Below are 21,814 nucleotides of genomic sequence, written 5' to 3' on the forward strand. Positions count from 1 at the left end.
GCACCTGCCCTTTGAGGAGGAGGACACCTCGCTGCTTGGTCTGAGTAGGTCCCGGCCGGGAGTCCTGGGAGGATCCTTCGGCGGCTGGGGGCTGCATTCTTGCTGGCGTCGAGAGATCGTCAGGGGCTGTCTGCGGCGTCTCTTCCTCGGGGAGTCTGGCAACAGCTGGTGATGTCGGGGCACTGGCTGTAGCGAGCACACCCCCAGGTTCACGATGGGGCCACTCCAGACAATCTCCAACAGGGACTCCACCGGGGAGAGAGCTCCGTCCCTTGGGGTGTGGGGGAAGTGAGGGGCGTCCCGTCTAGCCTGGGGCCTTTACGCGCCTCCCTGTGTCTCTCCTTGGGGTTAGTGTTTCGTCATCCCGTCCGGGCGCCTCCCTGTGGTCTCCCCTTGGAGTGGGTATTTCAGAGTTAACCCAGGGTGGAGGAGGCCAAGGGGAATCCACGTTCCTCATGGCTGGAGCAGGTCGCTCACTGCTATCGGAAGATTAGAGAGGAAAGAGTCGCTGCCTGGAGGGTCGCACAGAGGAACCCACGTGGGTGGAGTCGGAGGATGAATGAGACTGTGCACCCTGCGGGGTTTACCCCTTCTTGACTGATAGAAGGGAGAAGTGGTCCTTTTACAAAATACACGGTGGGACGATTGTGAGACAGGTGACAGGGTATAAGGCTCCTCATTCATTGGCTGTGAGGATAGTGATGTACAAAAAGGCTCCTCATTTATAGGCTGTGAGGATAGTGCTGTACAACAAAGTTAACCACCGCGGTGCAGCTGGATAAAAAGGGTTACACGACCTTGGTGTAAATAGTCCTAGGGCGCTGTAAGAATAACCGCTGCGTCGTTGTCGAGGGAGACTCGGTAGGGAGGCTGCTAGAGGTTTATGCCAGTTAAGCTGTCTATTAATCCATAGTGGAAGCATCTTGTAACATGTCAACAAAATATAAAGCTTCAGAAGGGGACTGGGTTTGCGTGGATCCAAAGTAAGTACTGAATTATTGGAAATTTGGGTGTTTGGTTAGGAAAAAACGATGTTATGGTTTGTGAACCTAGCGTTGTTTATGCTCGGCGACCTCTTTGGTTGAAATTGTCGCCCAGGCAGAGGTTAGACTTACTTTTAATAAACGCTTTATTACTCAGCGGTGGTACTGGGGGAATTATTTTAAACAGATTTATCACGTTGAGTAGTATGGTGGAAACGAATGTTGTGGGCTGATACCATAATAACTATGACTTCAAAGAGGGTTCCACGTCCTCTGCAGAGCCGTTCTGTAGTGTCTTCGAAAATTTGATATTGAATGCACACGACTCTGATAATTATAGGATGAAACGCAAAGTCACGTGTTTTGTTAGCTCATGGACAAGTGCTGATACATGCAATAGTGCCATTAGATTTTTCATGTCATGCTTTAGTTTTTATATGCAGTGGCAGTGCCATATAATAGAACCAGCAGTATCAGAAGATAAGAAAATCAATTAATGATTAAAATTCAGGCTATAGAGTGTACTATTATTGCCATAGAAGTGAGCATACAAAGTTGTGGAAATTCATATTCTTGATATTGACCCTATCAGAATTTTGGGCCGGGCAGATTATTGTCTGTGCCAGAGTCAGCAACTCGCACTGACCCACATCTTCGCAGCCCGATATTTTACATTGATTGCTCTGTGTAAATACACTTTTCATGATAGAATGTTGGTTTTGGTGTCACTTTTAAAGCTGAATAGTTGTACTTTATCGTAGTATGTTAAAAAAAAAGGGAGAACAAAGAAAATAAAATGTCAAAATGATGAGTTGAAGTCATGCAAAAAGCAAAAATTTTATACCTTGCCGTAGAAAAATATTCGGCAAAAAAATAATGAGTAAAGATATGCAAATTTGGTTTAAACCATGCAAAGTTTAGTAAGAGAGAGTAAGAAGAGAGTGGATGAGGAATTTGGAAGGAATTTGAGTGTAAAGTGGAGGGACTGTAAGAAAATGTTCTGGAGAGAAGTGAAAAGAGTAAGACAGGGTGGAAGTGAAGTTAGCAGGGGAGTAAAAGATAAAAATGGTAGATTACTAGTGGAGAAGGGAGAAAAAGTGAGCAGATGGAGAGAACACTTTAAGGAATTGTTGAACATAGAGGATGGAAGTAATGCGAGTATAAGTGGCTGGGAGAAGGAGGGAGGTGAGAAGACAGGAAGAAATCAGTAGGATAGAAGTTGTGGAAGCAATGAAGAAAGTTAAATCAGGGAAAGCCCCAGGAATTGATGGAGTGTGTGGTGAAATGCTGAAGCATGGGGGAGAGATGGTAGTAGAATGGATGTGGAAGATGTGCAGATTGGCCTGGGAGGAAGGTAGAGTCCTGGAGGATTGGAAGTCAGGTATAATTATTCCCTTGTACAAAGGAAAAGGGGAAAAAGAAGTGTGTGGTAATCATAGGGGCATTTGTCTTCTTAGTATAATAGGAAAATTGTATGGTAGGATACTTACTGACAGAGTTAGAGAAAGAACAGAGAAATTAGTTGGAGAAGAACAGGGAGGCTTTAGGAAGGGAAAAGGTTGTGTAGATCAGATATTCATTCTTAGATTTTTAGTGGAAAAGTTTCTAGAGAAGGGAAAGAAGTTGTATGCGGCTTTCATGGATTTGGAGAAAGCATATGACAGGGTGGAGAGACAAGGATTGTGGAAAGTGTTAAGAATATATGGAGTAGATGGGAAGTTGTTGAATGCTGTGAAGAGTATGTACGATGGTGCGAAGGCTGCAGTGCGTGTAGACGGGGAACTAAGTGAATTTTTCTCTCTGAAAGTTGGGTTGAAACAGGGATGTGTCATGTCTCCATGGTTGTTCAATCTGTACATGGATGGGGTAATAAAAGAGGTACAAGGTAGGGTAGTGGATGTTGGAGTGGCCCTGGTGAGAGAGGATAGTGTTTGGAAACTCCCTGTACTGTTGTTTGCAGATGATACTGTGTTGTTGATGAAGACGAAGGGGAGCTGCAAGGCTTGGTGGAAGAGTTTGGGAGAGTGTGTAAGAAACGGAATCTAAAGGTGAATGTAGGGAAGAGTAAAGTGATGGTCTTTGAGAGAGGTGAAGTCAGTGAATGGACAGCGAGGTTGGATGGTGAGGAATTGGAAAATGTGAGTACGTTTAAGTACTTGGGTAGTGTGATGAGTAAGGATGGAGGTTTGGAGGGTGAAGTGCTTGAAAGAGTACAGCAGGGAAGAAAGGTTGCTAGTTCTTTGAAAGCAGTGATAAGAAACAGGGAAGTGAGCATGGAAGTGAAAAAGTTACTACATGACAGTATTGTGATACCAACTCTAACGTATGGAAGTGAAGCTTGGACGTTGTTGGAAGGACACAAGTCAGGAGTGAGAGCAGTGGAAATGAGTTATTTAAGAGGAGCCTGTGGAGTCACAGGGAGAGACAGGCTGACGAATGAGGATATAAAGGAGCGTTGTGGTGTTGATGTGGATGTGATAGGAAGCGTTATGAGGAACACACTGAGGTGGTTTGACCATGTGGAGAGGATGGAGGGTGAAAGACTGACGAAGAGAGTGTATGTGAGTGAGGTGGAGGGGGGAAGAGGGAGGGGGAGGCCAAGGATGAGATGGAGGGATGGGGTGGAGAGGTATATGAGAGAGGGGGGTGTGAGTTGGGAGCAGGGCAGTGAAATGGCGGGGGACAGGGCGACTTGGAGGCGATTTGTTTGTGGCCACCCCAAACTGGATTGAGGCGTCTGGCAATAGATAGATAGATAGACCTTTACAATGATGTATAGATTATGGTAATTTTTGCATTTCATTGTGCAGTAAAGCGAAAGGAAAGAGATACACAATTTTATTTTAGTCTCAGCCGTATATTTGCTTTGCGATATTTTTCTTTGATTGGTCAGTGAAAATACACTTTTTACGATAGGATGCTGGTTGTGGTGTTATTTTGAAGCTGAATAGTTGTACTTTATCATAGAGTGTTCATAAAAGGAAAACAAAGAAAATAAAAAGTCAAAGTGACAAGTTGAAGTTAGGCAAAAACCAATAATTTTATACCTTGCTGTAGAAAAATATTCACCAAGAATAAAGTTATAAAGAAACAAAGCCATGAGTCAGACCAGCTGTGCAGTACCGCCACACATAGAGCAACCATTCCGTGACATCATGCTCGAGCCTCTTTGTTATGATGCATTAATGCGATTTATGGTGAATATTTTACAAAAGTTTCTTAAAATGACGATTAAAAGCGTCATCCGAATCTCTGAGGTTGGATTACAAATGACTCAAAATAGTCCTTTGAATCTTAAAGGGTTAACCCCTAAAGTCTGCAAATCTCTCAGCCCCATTATCCTCGGAACTGCAAAAAGGATGCGATTTTTCACATTCACCAAGGTAAAAATTTTTCTGACAGATTTCAAGAGCTTGAATATATACATCAGAGAATATATATTTCACTCACATGACTAATGGTTACCGCAATATCGACTGTCAAAGAATGCCGGAATAAAAACTGTTACCCCCTCACGTATAGAGAAAGAAAAAAAATTGCATCAGAGTAAATTTTGGTCTTATAGATTTGAAGAGCTTGATTTTACACACCAGAAAATGGATATTTCACTCATATGTCTAATGGTTAGTTGCACAATCAACTGTCAAAAATAAAAAGATGGCACTCCTTGCTATGAGTGAGAATGGAATGTGCTTGAGAAATAAGGGGGAATAGGGAGTGTGGGGTGGCATCAGGAAGGGGGGAAAGGGAGGGAATTTGCCTGCCACACATGGCCAATATGGGCTAGAGAGGGTGTGGGGGGTAATTTAGGTGGGAGGGGACACTGAGGGCAGGATCGAGTGGGGCAGAGGGAGGTGGAGAGATGGCCTGCAGTGGAGGGTCCCCACACCCGGGGAGGGGGCCAAATCATGCCTCCCACCGCCAGATTTCTTAGTTTCCATTGGCTAGGTATCCAGTACAGTTTAAATCATTACAGAGGTAGGGTTACAGCTGTCCAGTTGTATGTAGTTAACCTTGCAGCAATCACAATACATTGGACTTTACGTACCAAACTTGGAAAACAACGATCATGGTACATAGGGTTTTAAGGGTAAATAGAATATCTACTCCAAGGTTGTGCTATACGGTATCTGTGGTTGCCCCCCATAGAAACCTTGGTATGTTAGTTGACACCACTTCGTTTCCATAATCACATTACTGTAGGTCTGTAGTTACTAAAGCTGCTGGTTTGTCAGCTGATTTGTAGAACTGTACACACTAGGGAGTTAATGATTTGTCTTTATTAGTTACATATTAGACCCCTGTTAGAATATGGTTCTTGCCTGTGGAACACTGGATACCTTGGTGATGTCAGGCTTTTGGAGTCACTCCATGGAAACTGGTCTAAGCACATTGAGGGTCTCCTGGTCTGGTTTACACTGAATGACTTGTATTACTTGATCTCTACTCTGTACAAGTACAGGTGCTATACACAGATCTATTAAAGTACTGGAAAATATTTCATGGTCAGAGTGGTATTTACCCTGATGAGATGATTGTATTGACTTGAATAGTTAGCACAAGAGGTCAGAGGTTTAAAATTGAACATTGTCACTGACGGCTGGAGGCTTACAGGTGGTTCTTTTCTGTCAGGATATCAATCTTTCCAAGTCTCTGCTAGATGGTGATGTTGCTTTGGAGTCAGTTGGTCTCTTAAATCAGTCCTACACAGATCACTAGGTCCTCTTCTGTAACAACTTGATTAGATTCCCAACATCATGTATATCATTCCATTTATCTAATATACTATAGCAGTAGATGTGTGTGTGTATTTTGGGCAGCTGAAACTACACATTCAAATCGCACCAAAATTGGTACAAAAATCGCAAAAAATTCACCGATGTGAAAAAACTTGGTCCCATCACGATTGAAAAACTTTTACTATATTTAATGAGCGATCAATTTTGACCAAAAAATGCTGTTCCAGGCGCCCGGCATAGGATCTCCGTAGAATTTTTTGCCCAGAGCTATAACTAAAATGTATCATAACAGTGCAAGAGCCCTCTGCAGGAGCAAGTACGAGGGGCCCAGAGGGCCCGCGAACACTTGTCACAACTATTAATAATTAATTCTTTACCAGACGGGCACGGCCTTTCCATATTTTCTATTGAAATGCATCTTTCACAGGTTTCTTATTATTTTTCCTGGATTATCACAGCTACTGGGCATTTTTATAAACTTGTATCTGAATATAAATCAGGATTTAAAATGCGTAAATATTCCGCCAACGACTACCAGTAGCTGTCCATGTGTAACATTCTAATGCACTTCTTTTTAATTTGAAAGCTGTCTTTCAAATGCAATTAAGGTTAGGTTAAGTTTGGTTAATTCACTAAGTTTCCCATAGCTTTGTCATGGTTATTATTGTTTTGAGTGTTTAATATACTGAGGCATTCAGTTGGAGCGATGGTTGGTAAACAACGCGGCCGGTTGGAGTGATCATCGATAAACACTGCCACGGGCGATTTAGCCACGTCCTTAACTACTATACCCCAGAATAGGCATATATATTTTGCTCCAATCAATTACTGCATTCAGAATTCAACAGTTAACTATCTGCGTTGCATATGTACCATTATTACTTAGGGTACCTTGAGATCATGAGTTTTAATGTACTGTAGCTTGTTGAAATTGGTGTTCCTGTTTGGTAAAGAATTACAGTAGGTACTTATTAATACTGTGTGTCAGTACTAACTCAAGGTACCCCAGCTATTAAATTTCAGATATAATGCTGAAAGGTTGTCATAAACTATCATAGTTTAATAATTATTTTGTACCCTGTTGGGCCATGTCTACAGCAGGTGCTTGCTAGTGCAGGTGGGAATTCTACATAACTGTAACCTAATGAAGTACTCAGCTGCATCTGCTTGCATCCAGTGGGGTCACTTGTCTAGGCCACAGTGATGCAAAACTCCTTCTTGCAACAGCTTTTGCCAGTAGGAATTTGTTGCGGACACAACCTTAGATGTATTGTTTTGGTCATTGCTGAGATATAAATTACTGTTATTTCAGGTGTTCAAATGTCAACTTTGCCAGACGCAGCACGTGTAATCGTTGTGGGAAAGGTAAGATTTGCTTTGTTTTTTATTTTGCCTAGTGCCACCAGATACTTTGTATGCTGTGCCAAAGCTGCCACGATAATTAAGATAATTGTTGTAAAGTCTGGTTAGTACTTGGATGGGTGACCGCCTGGGAACACCAGATGCTGTTGGCATCCCTACGTGTCAAGTGGGGTTGGTGGAGGATTAGTGCCCCTCCCTATAAAAACAATTAACTCTAAGCCCTTGGCCACCCCGTCTGGGATACATGGCGTCTGGCAATGAATGAATGAATGAATGATGTTGTAAAGTAGTCAGTAACAGGTTAGATCTAAATTAAGGATTTTTGCTCACAAGAAGTACTGTACAGTACTTTATAAATGGTACGAGGGGTACATGTCATGTAGTACAGGCAGCCCCAAACTGCCATTGTTTGCACTAAAGCCCATTTAGCAGCATCCTTTCCCTTTTACATGAATACTCAAAAAAAAAAAAAAAAGCAGAAAAAATTTATGTTTATTGTACAAGCTGCTAGACCCAAAGAAATACCCAGAGAAACCCTTAGGAAGTGTGTCTGTACTATATTTTTTGCACTAGCCTATTACATGAATCAATATTCCTTTGTATCTGGGAAGAACCTTCTTTGACCACTTGACATAACCCCATAATAATCCATATATTATTGAATATTTTTTAAAATTCTGTTGCAGACATTGCACTTCTGTAAGTGTGCAGTTATAACTGGTTATGTACACATGATAAAAAAAGTATTGGTGCACATTTGGCCCGAAACAATTTGATGGTTTTTCCCTGTTGTCAAACATGCTTATCTAAGTATGTCATAGATAGGTTTCATATGACAATTTATGATTGATATTGTCCCTGGATGCACATTCACATGATAAACCATTAAATTTCCAAGTACTACACAGGCTATATTGATCATTTCGGATATCATCGTACCCCTCCTGCACGATATATACTTTTTTACTGTGTGTACTTAGGATGTTACTAAAGTCATACATGATGACCCTGTACAGTATGGCTACTGGACATAACTAACTGTAACGCAGGTGTTACCGAGCAATATCTAAAATATGTTCCTGGTGCTTTGGTTCTTTAAGTGTGCAGTTATGAGTGGATATTTATATGAGGCCCCTAATAACATAGTGTACCGAACACCACATGTTGAAAACGGAGAAACTTTGGAACTAATGAATATTTTTTAGTGCTTTTTTTTTTTTTTTTTTTTTTTTTTTTTTTACGTTCGTACTTTCATGTCATGCTAATCTTGGTAGAAGAGAAATTAGTAGCATTCTGAAAGGTACAACAGTAGCTGCGTTTTTCCCCAGTGTGGTTATTGAGCCTCGGACAAGGACTGACCAATGGTATAAAAAAAATGCATGACAGTGAGCATAAAGAAATGCTAGTATCCGGTAACACCAGACAACACATTACTGGGAGGCACTTGGTACATCCTGTGACCAACATGAAGGCTTGTCGATGCAGTGAGGTGAAGCGGGCAGTGAGACCATGTTACAGAAGGGGAATTTGGACCCTAATGCCAGTTGCTTTCTGTACCTCGTGGTTGCTTTCCAGATCAAAGAGGGTTTGGGCTACATAGTGGTATACTTAACTCAGTTTCGCTTGCAGTGGCGCTCAGTACACTATGTTATTAGGGGCCTCATATGTACCTAGGTGGTGACTTAAACCACACATGATAATCCTGCACAGTATGGCCACTGAGCCTAACCCCATGTAACCCAAGTTTTATTAAATGTAATTTGAATTCTGTTGTAGATGCTGTACTTCTGTAAGTGTACAATTGTGACTGGATATGCACTTGTTTCAAAGAACTGTAGATGTCATTGCAGCAAAGTAAGACTTTTACCCTTACAGTATGTCCTACAAGTGTTCAAACTTTCCTCTTTCGAGTCATGATTGGAGATGTTAAAGTACAGTAGAAGATAAATAAATTTAAAAGTCAGTTGAAAATGTACAAGTGTTCATCAAGATAGCTTTAAATTTTGGGGGGGGGGGGAGAAACACTAATTAGCTCACTATAGTAGGACTCGCGCACGTTTGCGGCTGTGGTGTGGCCGCACCTGTGTACAATGGTGCCACGTTTCCCCAACTTGCGATGTGAAACGGAAGCTATTTATGTACAAGGCATCACAAATTCGATAAATTCAGATGAATAAAACTTACACTTGTGTATTTTGATGGATGAATTAACAGTAATCTTATTATGCATAAAATATTTATACAGTAACACAGAAACATGGCATACATATTGTACAGTGTTGCTAAAAGAAATTGTAGTCACTTTTAATAGTTTTTAGCGTAGTTTTAGGGTGGGTAATAATATCACAGTTATGGATATAATAGAATGAGCCTGAAAAAAGAAGAAATATGCCAATATCCAAAGTAAAAGAAATAATTCATGTAATTCTTGTGAGTGGCAACACTTACACTGGCCTAAGATAAAGTACGTACCTCCGTAGACCCAAGCATATCTTGTACAGATGTTGCTAGGGAAAAATGCTCACATTTACCGGCTTTTACCATAATTTTAAGGGCGAGGAATAATCACATTTATAATCATAAGCTAATATGTAGGACAAAATAGTAGGCATATGCCAATACCGAAGAAAAAAAAAAAAAACATTATTCACTCGCGAGCGGCAACACTTCCACACCCAGTCGGTGAGAGAGAGAGAGAGAGGCAGGAGAGGGGCATGCATTGAATGCATTGTCGGCATCACTAAATATAACAAAACCAAATTAACAAATGAAAGCACAATTATAAATAACTTATAAAAGAATCAAAAGTACTCAGGGTGGCTCACATTTCCCGCCAGGAGAGAGAGAGAGAGAGAGAGAGAGATAACGGTATAGAAAACGTGGCAACACTGTACACAGGTGCGGACAACACCACAGCCGCAAACGTGGGCAAGTCCTACTATAGGAGGATAACCTTGAAAAGAAACCATTTCAAAGATCCTGCATTTTTCAGTTTTGTTTATATTCAGTAATGACAAGCCCATTCACTGAGCACTGAGCTCTGGTGGCGCGGTTGGCATGAATTATACAATGTGCTGATGTTACTGATTGGCTGATGCTAATATCACCATAACCTCATTGTCCTTCCATGTAAACACTAAACTACATATACCTTTACTTGACAGCAGGCTGCAAAGTTGACAATGCCAGAAAGTCTAGATATTTCCTGCCAGATTTTTGTAACTTTGATTTATTTGATGGTCACCGTACAACTTACACAGATTACATTCACATAGTTGATTTTTCAGTTTATAAAGTCATAAATTATTTCAGCTTTCATAGTCAAGCAATTTAATTACAAAAAAAACTGTAACAAAACATACTCTGTGAGGTGTGTGCCTGACTCATACGGTCGTTTGTGACCAGAGTTACATTGTGCTCAGAATTAGATTTTGGCACATAAGCATTTCCTGTTTGGAATATTTCATTTTTCTCCCAAAGTTAAAGAAAATTACCAAAATATATATACAGTGATATAGATCCAAAACACATCACTGGGAAGTTGCCTTGACATGTATGGGTCGGTCATACACGTCTGACGTATCACCATCTCCTGGAGGGAGAACTTTCTCCTTACTGAGAAAACTGTCTGGTCCTATTGACTGTGTGGCATCTCTTACTTGAGTGTCCCAGTCTTGACGATGCTTACTATTGATACATTTCCAGGTTTTGGGCAGAAGGTAGGTCTTCCCCTCTCTCCTCAGTTATTGAGAAGAGACATCTATGACAGGAGCCACTCTCTTGTTTGTTGAAGGCTTTGGCAGTCAGCTTAAGTTTTTATGTGTAGTTTTAACTTGTTTATTCATAGTTTTATGGTGTGTTCGTGATGTATTGTATGAATGTTAATGTTAGGTGACTTTATTTGTTATTTATTATATAGTAGTGTTATGTATATACACTATGTATATATTTTAGCCATCCATTTTCTGCTTTTACTCCTGTTGTATGACATAAGTGACCTGTATTGTTAGTCTACCATGATTTTTTGTGTGTAGTCAATCAGTCTCTAGTTTAACTGTATTCCTGTTTTCTTTCATCTACCCTTACCACTCCCTGTTTGTTCAACTGCTCTCACCTCACATCTTATTAAGCTCTTCATTTCATACTAGTTAGTACCGTTACAGCAGCTTTAACTGTGGGCAGCTTTTTATTTTTTTTTACAGTGGCTAACTTGCTAGGAGTACCATGATTCCATGGGTCTGCCAGCCTAGCTATGAACAGATTTGAAAGATGTAAGGTGTACTATATTCAAAGCATGTACAAGCATACCCCGGTTTAACGATCTGATTGGTTAGGTAAAACCCCATCGTTAGGTGGGGTATCATGTAACAGGGTACTTTTAACATGTATTTCAATGTGGACCATTTACCATCTTGGGTTCCCCCCAAACCAAGTCCAAAACCCACCCAGATGAGCCTAAAAACAGCCATGTGGAGAGGATGGAGGGTGAAAGACTGACGAAGAGAGTGTATGTGAGTGAGGTGGAGGGGGGAAAAGGGAGGGGGAGGCCAAGGATGAGATGGAGGGATGGGGTGGAGAGGTATATGAGAGAGAGGGGTGTGAGTTGGAAGCGGGGCAGTGAAATGGCGGGGGACAGGGCGACGTGGAGGCACTTTGTTTGTGGCCACTCCGAACGGAATTGAGGCGTCTGGCAATAGATAGATAGATAGATTTAGTGATATTTTTGCGATAATCAGAGAGGTCATGATGTTAAGCACATTAGCTAGTGAACATTTTTGCAGTTTCAAACTGTGCAGGTGTGGTATGGAATGACTCATGACATTATATATATCAATAAGTGTTATAAAAGTAAGTGGTAATAAAAGTCATTCATGAAGTTTGATAAAGTTTGTAATGATTTTCCTCAAATGGTTACTGTTTCGCTAAAGTCTAACATAAACACTGGAATATCATAACAAAATCATAGGAGACTGGCTAGAAGTGTTTTGTTTTTATTATTATTGCAGTTACTGTGATGAGGTAACATCGCTGTAACTCTATTTTGTTTGGAAAAATCTTGTGATTTGGTGGAAATTTCTACCTCCCTGGGCTATTTCCTGCGTCAGATTGTCAAAACACACCTTGTGTTCTCTCAAATTGTTCTCCGTGCTTGGAGTGCCTACGGACATGCAGTTTGTTGCAAATAATAGTAACTTACTCCTCGTTTTTCGCTGCTTGGATGTTCCCGCCAAAACCACACGAAATGTGAAACATTGAAGTGTGAAGTTGAGAATCAGTGGGAAATATAGAGGAGCATTCTGATGGGACATGTACCTACCCTGTCATAAAGTATTATAACACCAAACAGGCCCTACCCAAAATGAAATGAAGAGTGTTTACTAGTGCTAAAACAGCATAACACAATAAACATGTACCTGAAAAGACGTTAAAGCTGTTCTAAAGAGCTGCAACACCAAAAATCCTTACCAGAAATAAAGTGAAGACTGGCTTTAGTGGCAAGTGAAGGTGTGTTGAGGGTAGATGGGCTAGTTACTAGGTGACATGGGCCTCTCTATGGAAGCCCCAACACTTTGGCCGAAGCCCTTGAAGTCGAACTCAGGCTCCAGCACCTCCACTTCCTCTCTGTCCACTTCTCCTTCGTCCACCTCTGCTGGCACGTCCAGGTCTTGCAGAATAGCAGCCACATTCTCTCTCTCTCCTGAAAATATCGTGTGATCCGGGCTTGTCTCTGCTCCTGTATGTTTCTGTTGTAGACAGCCATCACTTGAGACTTCAGATCAGTCAAGGTCAATAGGATGGTGGTAGCCTCAGGCGTAGTCCTGGTGTACAGTATGCATCAAAGGTGGTTGCCATGTCGGTTATTGTGGACAGGGTCTGGGACAGTTTCTGCATGCTCATCTTGCCCTCTGCAGTGTGCTCTGGCCTTTCATTCTCCTCTTCACTAGAGTTCATCTCTTCCTCTGTCATGTCTGCCACACCTGAGTCTAGGTCGTAGTGTGTCAAGTGTTGTCTTACAGCCGATTCGTCCACCTCTGATGTGTCTTGGCTTGTGTGTCTGATAGCTTCCATAACGGCCCCCAGAGTGTCGTCTTCCCTCTGCCACTCACCTTCCACAGTCAGGTGAAGGAAAAGTTTCTTCCACCCAAGTGGTATAGTGGCTGGGGTAACTTTGTCGGCGTTGGCTGCCGGCTGGGAGCAGTGAAACGTAGGGAAATCAGCAAAGTGTGAGACAACTTGGAAACTTTTATCTTGCATGAAAAACGAGGCGTCGAAGTAAACTGCATAGAAATATGAGGAGTTACTGTAGAAAGATTGACATTTGACTGACAGAAGTCTTAGCTGTCAAGATTAATGATAAGTGGGTTAAAACGTGAGTTGAAAACACACAATTTTTTTCCTATTTCTCGCAATGAGCACAGTCAGTATGTTGTCATCACAGCAGCCAAAGGGTTAAGGGGGGTCCAGGGGTGTTTTTAAGGGGAGCAACAGATATCCGTGGATTTTTAACATAGGCGGGTGTCTCTTACCTAACCCCTGTGGATGTTAAGGGAGCACTGTATTTTCCATGGCATGGCATATTTATACCCCCTCCAAAACTGCTGCACTGTTGTCTTGTCATCACTGGCGCAGGCCCTTACCAACTGCTTCATCATGTAGCGGAAGTAGTAGGCCTTAAAGGCACCAATCACCCCTTAATCCATCACCTGCAACAAAGACGCGGTGTTGGGGGGCAGGAACACCACCTCAATATTGCTGGCCCATTCCATCATCGCAGGCGGGTGGCTAGGCGCATTATCCACCACCAGGAGAAATCTGTTCGCCAAATTTTCATGGGACACATACCTCTTCAGCACACGAGAGAGATACGAGTGGAAATAGGACGAACAGATATCTGAAGTCAACCAAGCCTTCTTGTTCAACTTCCAAATAACCCCAAAGTTCTCCTTAACATACCCCACCAGAGCCCTGGGGTTCTCGGAGTGGTAGACACGGAGCGGCTTTCTTCAACTTGAGGTCACCCTCGGCGTTGCCCCCCTGCAGCAGTGTCAGTCGGTCCTTTTAGGCCTTGAATCCTGGCATATACTTTTCCTCCATTGCAAGATATGTCTTGGAAGACATTCTCTTCCAAAAGAGCCCAGTCTTGTCAAAATTCAAGACCTGCTTCGCGCTATTGCCACCCTCCACAATGATGCGTTTCAGCACATCAGGAAATGCTGCCGCTGCCACCGTATCTGCACTCGCTGCCTCACCGTACATCTTCACGTGGTGGAGATTTGCCCGCCTCTTAAGCTAGTCAAGCCACCTATGGCTCGCCTTAAAGGTCTCATTTTCATCAAGCTCACGCCTGACCATTAGCTTGTCCCAGAGCAAAAGAGCCTTAGTGCAAATAATAGCCTGGCTCATGGGTGCCTTCCGCTGGTTATGATCTTCCACCCACGTGCGCAGCATCCACTCCAGCTCCTCCACTGCAGGCTTTCACTGGCGGGTGGTACAGGAGGTGGATAAGGTTGCATCCTCCCTAGCAGCAGCCTTAATGGCCTCCTTCTTCTATATGATTGTGGAGATTGTCGACTTGACCAGGTGGAGAGCCGAGGCGATAGAACACGCACCTTCGCCTTTGTCGTGCCGCTTAAGGATGTCCAAAATCACCTCCAGTGACACAGTCTTATGTACATGCTTTGCAGGAACATCACCAGCACCACCACTAGCAGGCTGCTTACCACCACGACTAGGGTCTTTACTAGCACCACCACTATTCCCACCTCGTGCAGCATGCTTACCAGACATTATCTCATTTATTTGAGCCCAGAATCACACAATATTGCACTCCACACATGGTTAATATCACTGCTTTACTCATGGCACTGCTCAAACACAGTAACGATGCACTGTGATAGCAACTTGTGTAACATTGGTGGTGCAACACAGTGCGTGGCGGGCGAGCGCAAAGGAGGTCCCCACTCTGAGATGGCCGGTGCGAGAAGAGCAATATGGTTGAGCGCGGGGTGAGCGATGGCTATGGGGCCTGCGTGAACATTTCTGTGCATCCTGGGAGGCAGGTGGGCTCAGCTGGCCGCTGGAACACTTGCGATTCAAAATTTTGGCCTGTCGTCTGTGAGCGCAACATTGGAGGGCCCGTTGTTAAACTGGGGCTCGCCTATCGGGTATTGGGGCCTGGTGCAATTTGTATCCCCATTGCTAAGCCGAGGTATTGCATCTATGGGTATCGTATATTGGGGTATTACTGTATATGAAGTAAATTGGCATATTATCAGGTATCAGGTAAAAAGTTATCAGGCCATAGTTGAGAAGAAAATTATATTGTGTGATGAATGCACATATAATGTATTGGTAGTTGAATTGTCAAAAGTGCCCCAGAATGTTCAGTAAAACAGGATGCTTAGAGGATTAATTGACACTGATGTCCTTCTGAGATTTAACATGACTGTTTAGGCAGCCAGTGTTGATATTACACTGCGTAAAATTGAAAGTATCTATTATATGTGCTTTTTTGTTGTGATATGAGTGCAGTGACTTTTTTGATATGCATGGTTATTCCGTTGTTCTCCAGGTAAATGTGGTTACTATGATACATTTCATCGTCCCTGTGTAGAATGCTGTCTTATACAAGCATGGTTAATAATTACACTAAGTTTTTAGTGCAAGTGGTCCCTGACAATATTTGCACCACAGAGCGTGGAGGAACTGGAGGAGGAGTAGGTGACAAGAAGCGTCAGTTAGGCATGGAGATCGGAAAGGCTGCAGCAGAAAAGTCGCATGGACTCTTCAGTGCTGATGACTGGCAGTGCAGCAAGTAAGTTTTGTTTGATTATTATTAGGGTGTATCTATCTGAAACGATCTTTGCACACTAATTAGTCTGCGAACAACTGATGCAGAAATACGTCAAGCAGCTAGGCATGTTCAGTGATCCTTTGGTTATCGCATGTAATTGGTACTAAACCTCATGCATGATGACAAAAGCACAGATCCTACAGGATTTTTCCCAGCCTAATTGGTACTGGACATCCCATTTGTAAACCCAAACGTTCCCACTTACAGCAGATTATACCCACTAAATACATACTGTTATAGTAAGTATCAGAAACACGTACAGTAGACATGGGTAGTGTAACTCCTACGCGCCAGCATTGTTTTGGCGTGGCTGCCATCTCAGTACAGCACAGTTTCCCTCTATTCAAGATGTCTTACCAAAGTTGGTTAGAATTACAGTATTTGCAAAAAGTATAAAAGATACCCCTGGTTTTAAGAGGTTAAAAGGAATTGTAAATACACTAGTGTGGTAAACCATTATTTCCATGTTTCAGATGTGGCAACGTAAACTGGGCTCGGCGGCAGACCTGCAATATGTGCAACGCTCCAAAATTTGGTGACCTGGAGGAGCGCACTGGATATGGTGGAGGGTTTAACGAGCGTGAAGGTGTGGAATATATTCAGCGAGAAGAATCTGACGATGAGTATGATGAGTTTGGTCGCAAGAAAAAGAAGTTCCGTAACAAGAACCCGTCATCATCATCAGAGAAAAAGGTTTCATTCTGTTTTCATACAGAATTTGTGTTGCATGTAGCCTGTTACATATACCTGTATGCTGCTCTTGTTATTTGATGTGGTGCAATGTATGTACAGTTTTTGGATTTAGAAATAAAATTATTCAAGTTGTATTCTGCATCTTGTTACATAAATTTGAAGAGTGCTGACCAGATTAACTGATGTCCAGTGTTACTTCATATTTAAAAATAGTCCTGACATTCCATTTCATATTGTTGTTGCAGAGTGTTGTTGATAATGAAGAGGATGAAGGTGAAGATGATGATGATGATGATGATGGTGACCTGTCAAAATATGACATATGGAATGATGATGATGATGATGATACCAGTGTTAACAAGGATGACAAGGTGAGCACTGATTTCCTGTAGTCTAGTTTTTAACAGTTATTGTAAGATAGATTGGTTATCTCTCATGCCGTAAAATTATTGTTATGTGGCAGAAGCATTTTGGTGGTTTGTTTGTTTTAGCATAAAAGCTTTTTCTTACCTTTAATATCCATTGATAATGATGTGTCTTGCTGTGAAACTGCATTAGTTTCTTTGATATTCATGTTCACATGGTTAAAACTTTCTTTAATTTCAGTTAGAACAATGGATCATTTTTGACAGATGGGAGCACCCAATTTACTTGATGCAGCGCTGCCATCAGGTGGCTGTAGAGTAATATTCTAGATGGTTTCCTGTATACCAGGAAACCATGTACCTGATTACCCAATTCCCAGTACTTTTCGCCCAGAAAGTGGTATCTGGCAACTGCCACGGCTCAGATATATTTTTTAAAAATGCACACCAGAAAGAGCAGTATTTAGGTAAACAACACCATAAAGCAGTATACAGTATAAATGTTTTTACCATGTATATCTCACATTACGGAAGAGGAATCCACAATATACTAATGTTAAGGTTTAGCCATACGAAGTGTGAAACACACAGCCTATTGTTCAATGGTTTCAGGGTTAAAATGCGGAAAAACTCTCGTAATTCCTATTTTATGTCCTAAATCAGCAATACTGAAGGAAAAATGTCCCATAAAATAAAACCCGCAGATATCACGAGTGCCATCAAATCGGAAAAATAAACATCTAAAAATATATTATTATCCACATTTAATTCTCTGTATGGGATGATATTTACACAGGAGAACCTGTGAGCACTGTAAGCAAGATGGATCTTCAACACGATACTACAGCCTGTCAATGCAAGCAGTTTATTGCTCTTTATTTAGCAAATATTCGAGCAAAACAGATATCCTGGCAGCTTAACATCAAGAAGAGGACAGTTAACAGATAGATAAGCGATACAGAGACTGGCAGAACATTGAAAATTTGTCAAATGGAGCACCTCGTAGCACAATGCAGGATCAAGGCAGAGAGATTATTGGATGTACCTAAAAACAACCCCTAACCACGTGTGTTGCTATCAAGAAGCAAATTAATCTGCCGATATTCAGTGAAGTTAGTGAAACCAGTGTAACTATTGGGGGAAAATTGGTCATTTTTATTCACACGATGAAATTTCAGCATGTAACAAAATGGGTGAGGGCGCTCACCATCCACTCACTCGATGTAATGCTGCTCTTAGGTGTCTGCCCTTTCCTCTCCTCCATTCTTCTTTCCTTTCATCTTCATCTGTCTTTCTTTCCTTCATTCTTTCCTCATCCTTCTGCCTATGAGTGACTTTACATTCCCTCTTCTGTCTTACTTTTCTTCATTTTTTCCTCTTCTGTCTGCTTGTGGTGAGTCTACACGGAGTGATGAGCCAAATGGTTTCCTGTACACCAGGAAACCATTTATTACATTGGGTGATAACCATATAACCAAATTATGGCACCTGGTGGTTTAGTGGGTAATTATGATACTCCAATTGGATTGAGCCGGTGAAGGTTTATATCCAAGGGGTGGTTGGGGTTTATTGCTCATGCAATGCCACTCAGGGATAAGTGAGGCTGGTCACTCTCATCTTAAATATCAGGACCAACTTGCCTAGCCCCGGGCTCCTGCTCTCCTCATGGGGCAATGTAGGATTGGATGATGGATGGATGAATGAACAAAATATGTGGGGCAGTTTCATGAAAGAACTTAAGAGGAAGAGGGCAAGAGTCAAAAGCAAAAGTGTGACAATGAAGAGAACTAAAGCCAAAAAGGATTGTTGTAAAAATGGGGAGGAAGGGGGAATCGTGACAAAGCCTGAGACATCTACTCCCATCCATTGCGTGATAATGGCTGACTTTAGGCCTGGCTGGCGTGCAGTGTTGCCAAAGGAAAGTAATAAAAATTTGCTGGATAGGTCTCAAAAGTGGTAAAAATCTGCCAGACTGAGGGAAGTTAAGGGAAAAAATGCTAGACAGGACTTAAATGAACGCTAGATATCCTTCCATCCATCCATATACTGTACAGAAAATATTTAAATATTTACTGGATAGATTGCTTTTAAAACCTCTGAATTTAGCCGTAACATTGCTACATTGATAACACTGCTGGTATGAATTGTGACGACGAGTGGAAACGTGTCAGATGTCGCTATTTTATTTAATCATTGTTACTGACCTAATAAAATGTACACATTAAACTTAACTAATGTACTCGCAAGATTAGCTTTTTTTACACCACAAATAATGTTTGTGGGCAGGTAAGGACTGTTTCCATCTCCTCACTCCCAGTCAAACCCAAGAAATTTTGTCTGAAACTTAAAGAAAGCAATCGTAGCAGTACTGCACTATGTGGTACCCAAATAATGAACAAATGGATGCATGGTAGTAAAGTGGGTGAAGGTGCTCCACGCAGTTGTGGCCCATCCTTAAGGGAACTTATCCAGTGACTGGTTGGGGTTTATTGCGCATATACTACTACTGTGAAGCAGTAATTGGTCGATCTCCCCTTAAACGCATGGACTGAATAGCATAGCCCCAGGCCTCTGTGCTCCATGCAGAGCAGGAGCAGTAAATGGTTGGATGAGAAAAAATCAGCTACTGCAAGCAGTATTGAGGTGTTGCCAGCTACCCTGTATTCAAGTCAAGACTTTATGTTTGTACTGGGTCATGATCATTCATAATTGTATGCTGAGGAATGAAAAGTGCGCACCTTTAGAATGTCTGTAGTTGACTTTTCCATGAGCGCATGGACACTGTTAATAGTATTTAGGTATGGTCATCCTTGAAAATTTTATGTATATAAGGGGATACCTGGGAAGTGGAGTTAAGGAACTAGGAATGTGGAGGGGGAGAGAACACGAGTTCAGGAAAGCACAGAACATGGTAGTTAATAATATTTAAGAAAAGATGGTAGCTTGACAGCATATGAGTCTGGGGAGTTTTGTTGTCAGATTAACCTTTTGGTTAGAAAGTTAGATAGGAGACTAGTTAAGGATGCTTAATCATTGCAAGTGTGTAGTTTGCACAGTAGCACAAATTACCATAATATGTTGCTGGGAAGATATGAGAAGAAATTGACTTTTCCTTGTAAGAGAAAAGTACATGCTGAAGAACTTGACAGTGTTGGTTATTGAAGGCTGTGTCTAACTCCTCCAGCTAGAAAAGTCTCTCCAAAAACTCAATAAAATAGCCTACTAGTGGTAGTAATGGAATAGAAATTACATCATTGGATTGAACGGGATGAGAAGATTTTGCCACCACCTGTTGTTAGCCATTGTAAATACCACTAACCAAGATGGGGGAATTGTTGCATTTGTATTGATTTTTTGAGATTTAAGCTGCCCTCCTAATAATACAGTATTATCTTTCAGACAGGTGACTCCCCCCCCCCCACAAAAAAAAAAAAAAAAAAACTTTTATCATATAGAGGATGCCTCTTGTAGGGAAGGGGTAAATGAAGGCAATATTTGATCTTTCCAGTGTAAAGAGCTTCTGTGTTGAATAGAATTGTTAAGTGATTATAAAAGATTAATATAATGTCCCCATATTGAAGGTGTTAATTTTTTCAGCATCCTTTGATTATATACTAATGTTCATTCTCTCTCTCTCTCTCTCTCTCTCTCTCTCTCTGTCTGTACACACATAGATTTACATATTCTGTATTTATTATTTACAGAAGAAAAATGGGAGCCGCACTTCTGAGGAACATAAGACTCGTGGCCGGTCTGGGTCACACTCTCGCTCACGTTCTCGTTCTCGATCTTACTCCAGAGGCCGCCATAGCTCCAGATCACGCTCTGAATCATCCCATTCTTCACGCTCCAGGTCCAGGTTAGACAGGAGAATAACAGGTGGGCCAAATTTAGGTGAATTAAACTAAACCTTAGTAATAGTTCAGCCTGATGAAGCTGAATCTGCATAGAAGATAAGTAAATTGGTTCACTGAGTATACAAAAGTTATGTCTGATGTTCAGGTTAATATTTTTTTTTTTTTTTTTTTTTAATGTGTCCGACTCTGGGCAAAGGCTTCAGAGCCTATTGTTTGGGGGCACCGACCTATCCCAAGGCCCAGTAGTCCTCCTACACCTCCACATGTCAGTTATTAGTTTGTATTTTATCATGTTATGTATCATCCTTTTAAAGAAAAAAGAACAGCCTTCCAACACTACACGGCATACCTCATTAGTGTCCCTCTTCATTCACCCAACACCATGCTTCATAAACACATACATAAGCCTATAGCTGCCACAACTATCCAGCACCTCTAGCTAGATGAGCCACCAGCAGAAATCTACACCTCAGAAACAACCCTTCTGAGATGAGTGCACATAGCCTATCCAGACAATGATGTGGCCATTTTCCATCTCTGTTTCAGTACCAGTCATTGCTGTTCAGAGTCTCGCAAAACTATCCAGTATGAATTACTCCATCTTTAGCTAATAGCCCTGTTTTGTGTACCTGTAATGTTAATATGATCTAGTTAAAGTCTGTTAACCTCACTAGTTCGAGTCAGTTTTGTGTTACTCAGGTTTTTACCTTTTTCATTTTCCTTTATTGTATACACTGAAAATCTGTGGGAACACAACACAGTAGTTTCACATCATATTAAACTACAGTATTCGTTAAAACCCCCTTCCACTTTTACACATGCTTTAGTGCAATCATAGAACTCCTCACAGCATTTTTCATCAGGCTATACATGTTTTCCATAAATCCATGAATGCATGTTATTTTCTTGTCCATCTCACATGCTTTCGTCTCCATTTGCTTTGCTACAGATACTGCAGTTG

At 41.6% G+C, this 21,814-nt stretch overlaps 1 protein-coding gene across 1 annotated transcript; it reads left to right on the forward strand.

The window, feature by feature from the left end:
* Positions 1–930: 930 nt before the first annotated feature.
* Positions 931–21,464, forward strand: LOC145404614 (uncharacterized). Its single transcript, XM_080276133.1, has 7 exons — positions 931–983; positions 7,035–7,087; positions 15,779–15,899; positions 16,412–16,631; positions 16,877–17,002; positions 20,701–20,875; positions 21,400–21,464. Exons 1-7 carry the CDS (start codon positions 931–933, stop codon positions 21,462–21,464), a joined length of 813 nt encoding a protein of 270 aa, XP_080132259.1.
* The last annotated feature ends 350 nt before the right edge of the window (positions 21,465–21,814 follow it).

The sequence above is a fragment of the Coenobita brevimanus genome, chromosome 64, assembly GCF_032717465.1.
Source record: "Coenobita brevimanus isolate Jiangsu-jjx chromosome 64, ASM3271746v2, whole genome shotgun sequence".
In the NCBI taxonomy this organism is placed as follows: Eukaryota; Metazoa; Arthropoda; class Malacostraca; order Decapoda; family Coenobitidae; genus Coenobita; species Coenobita brevimanus.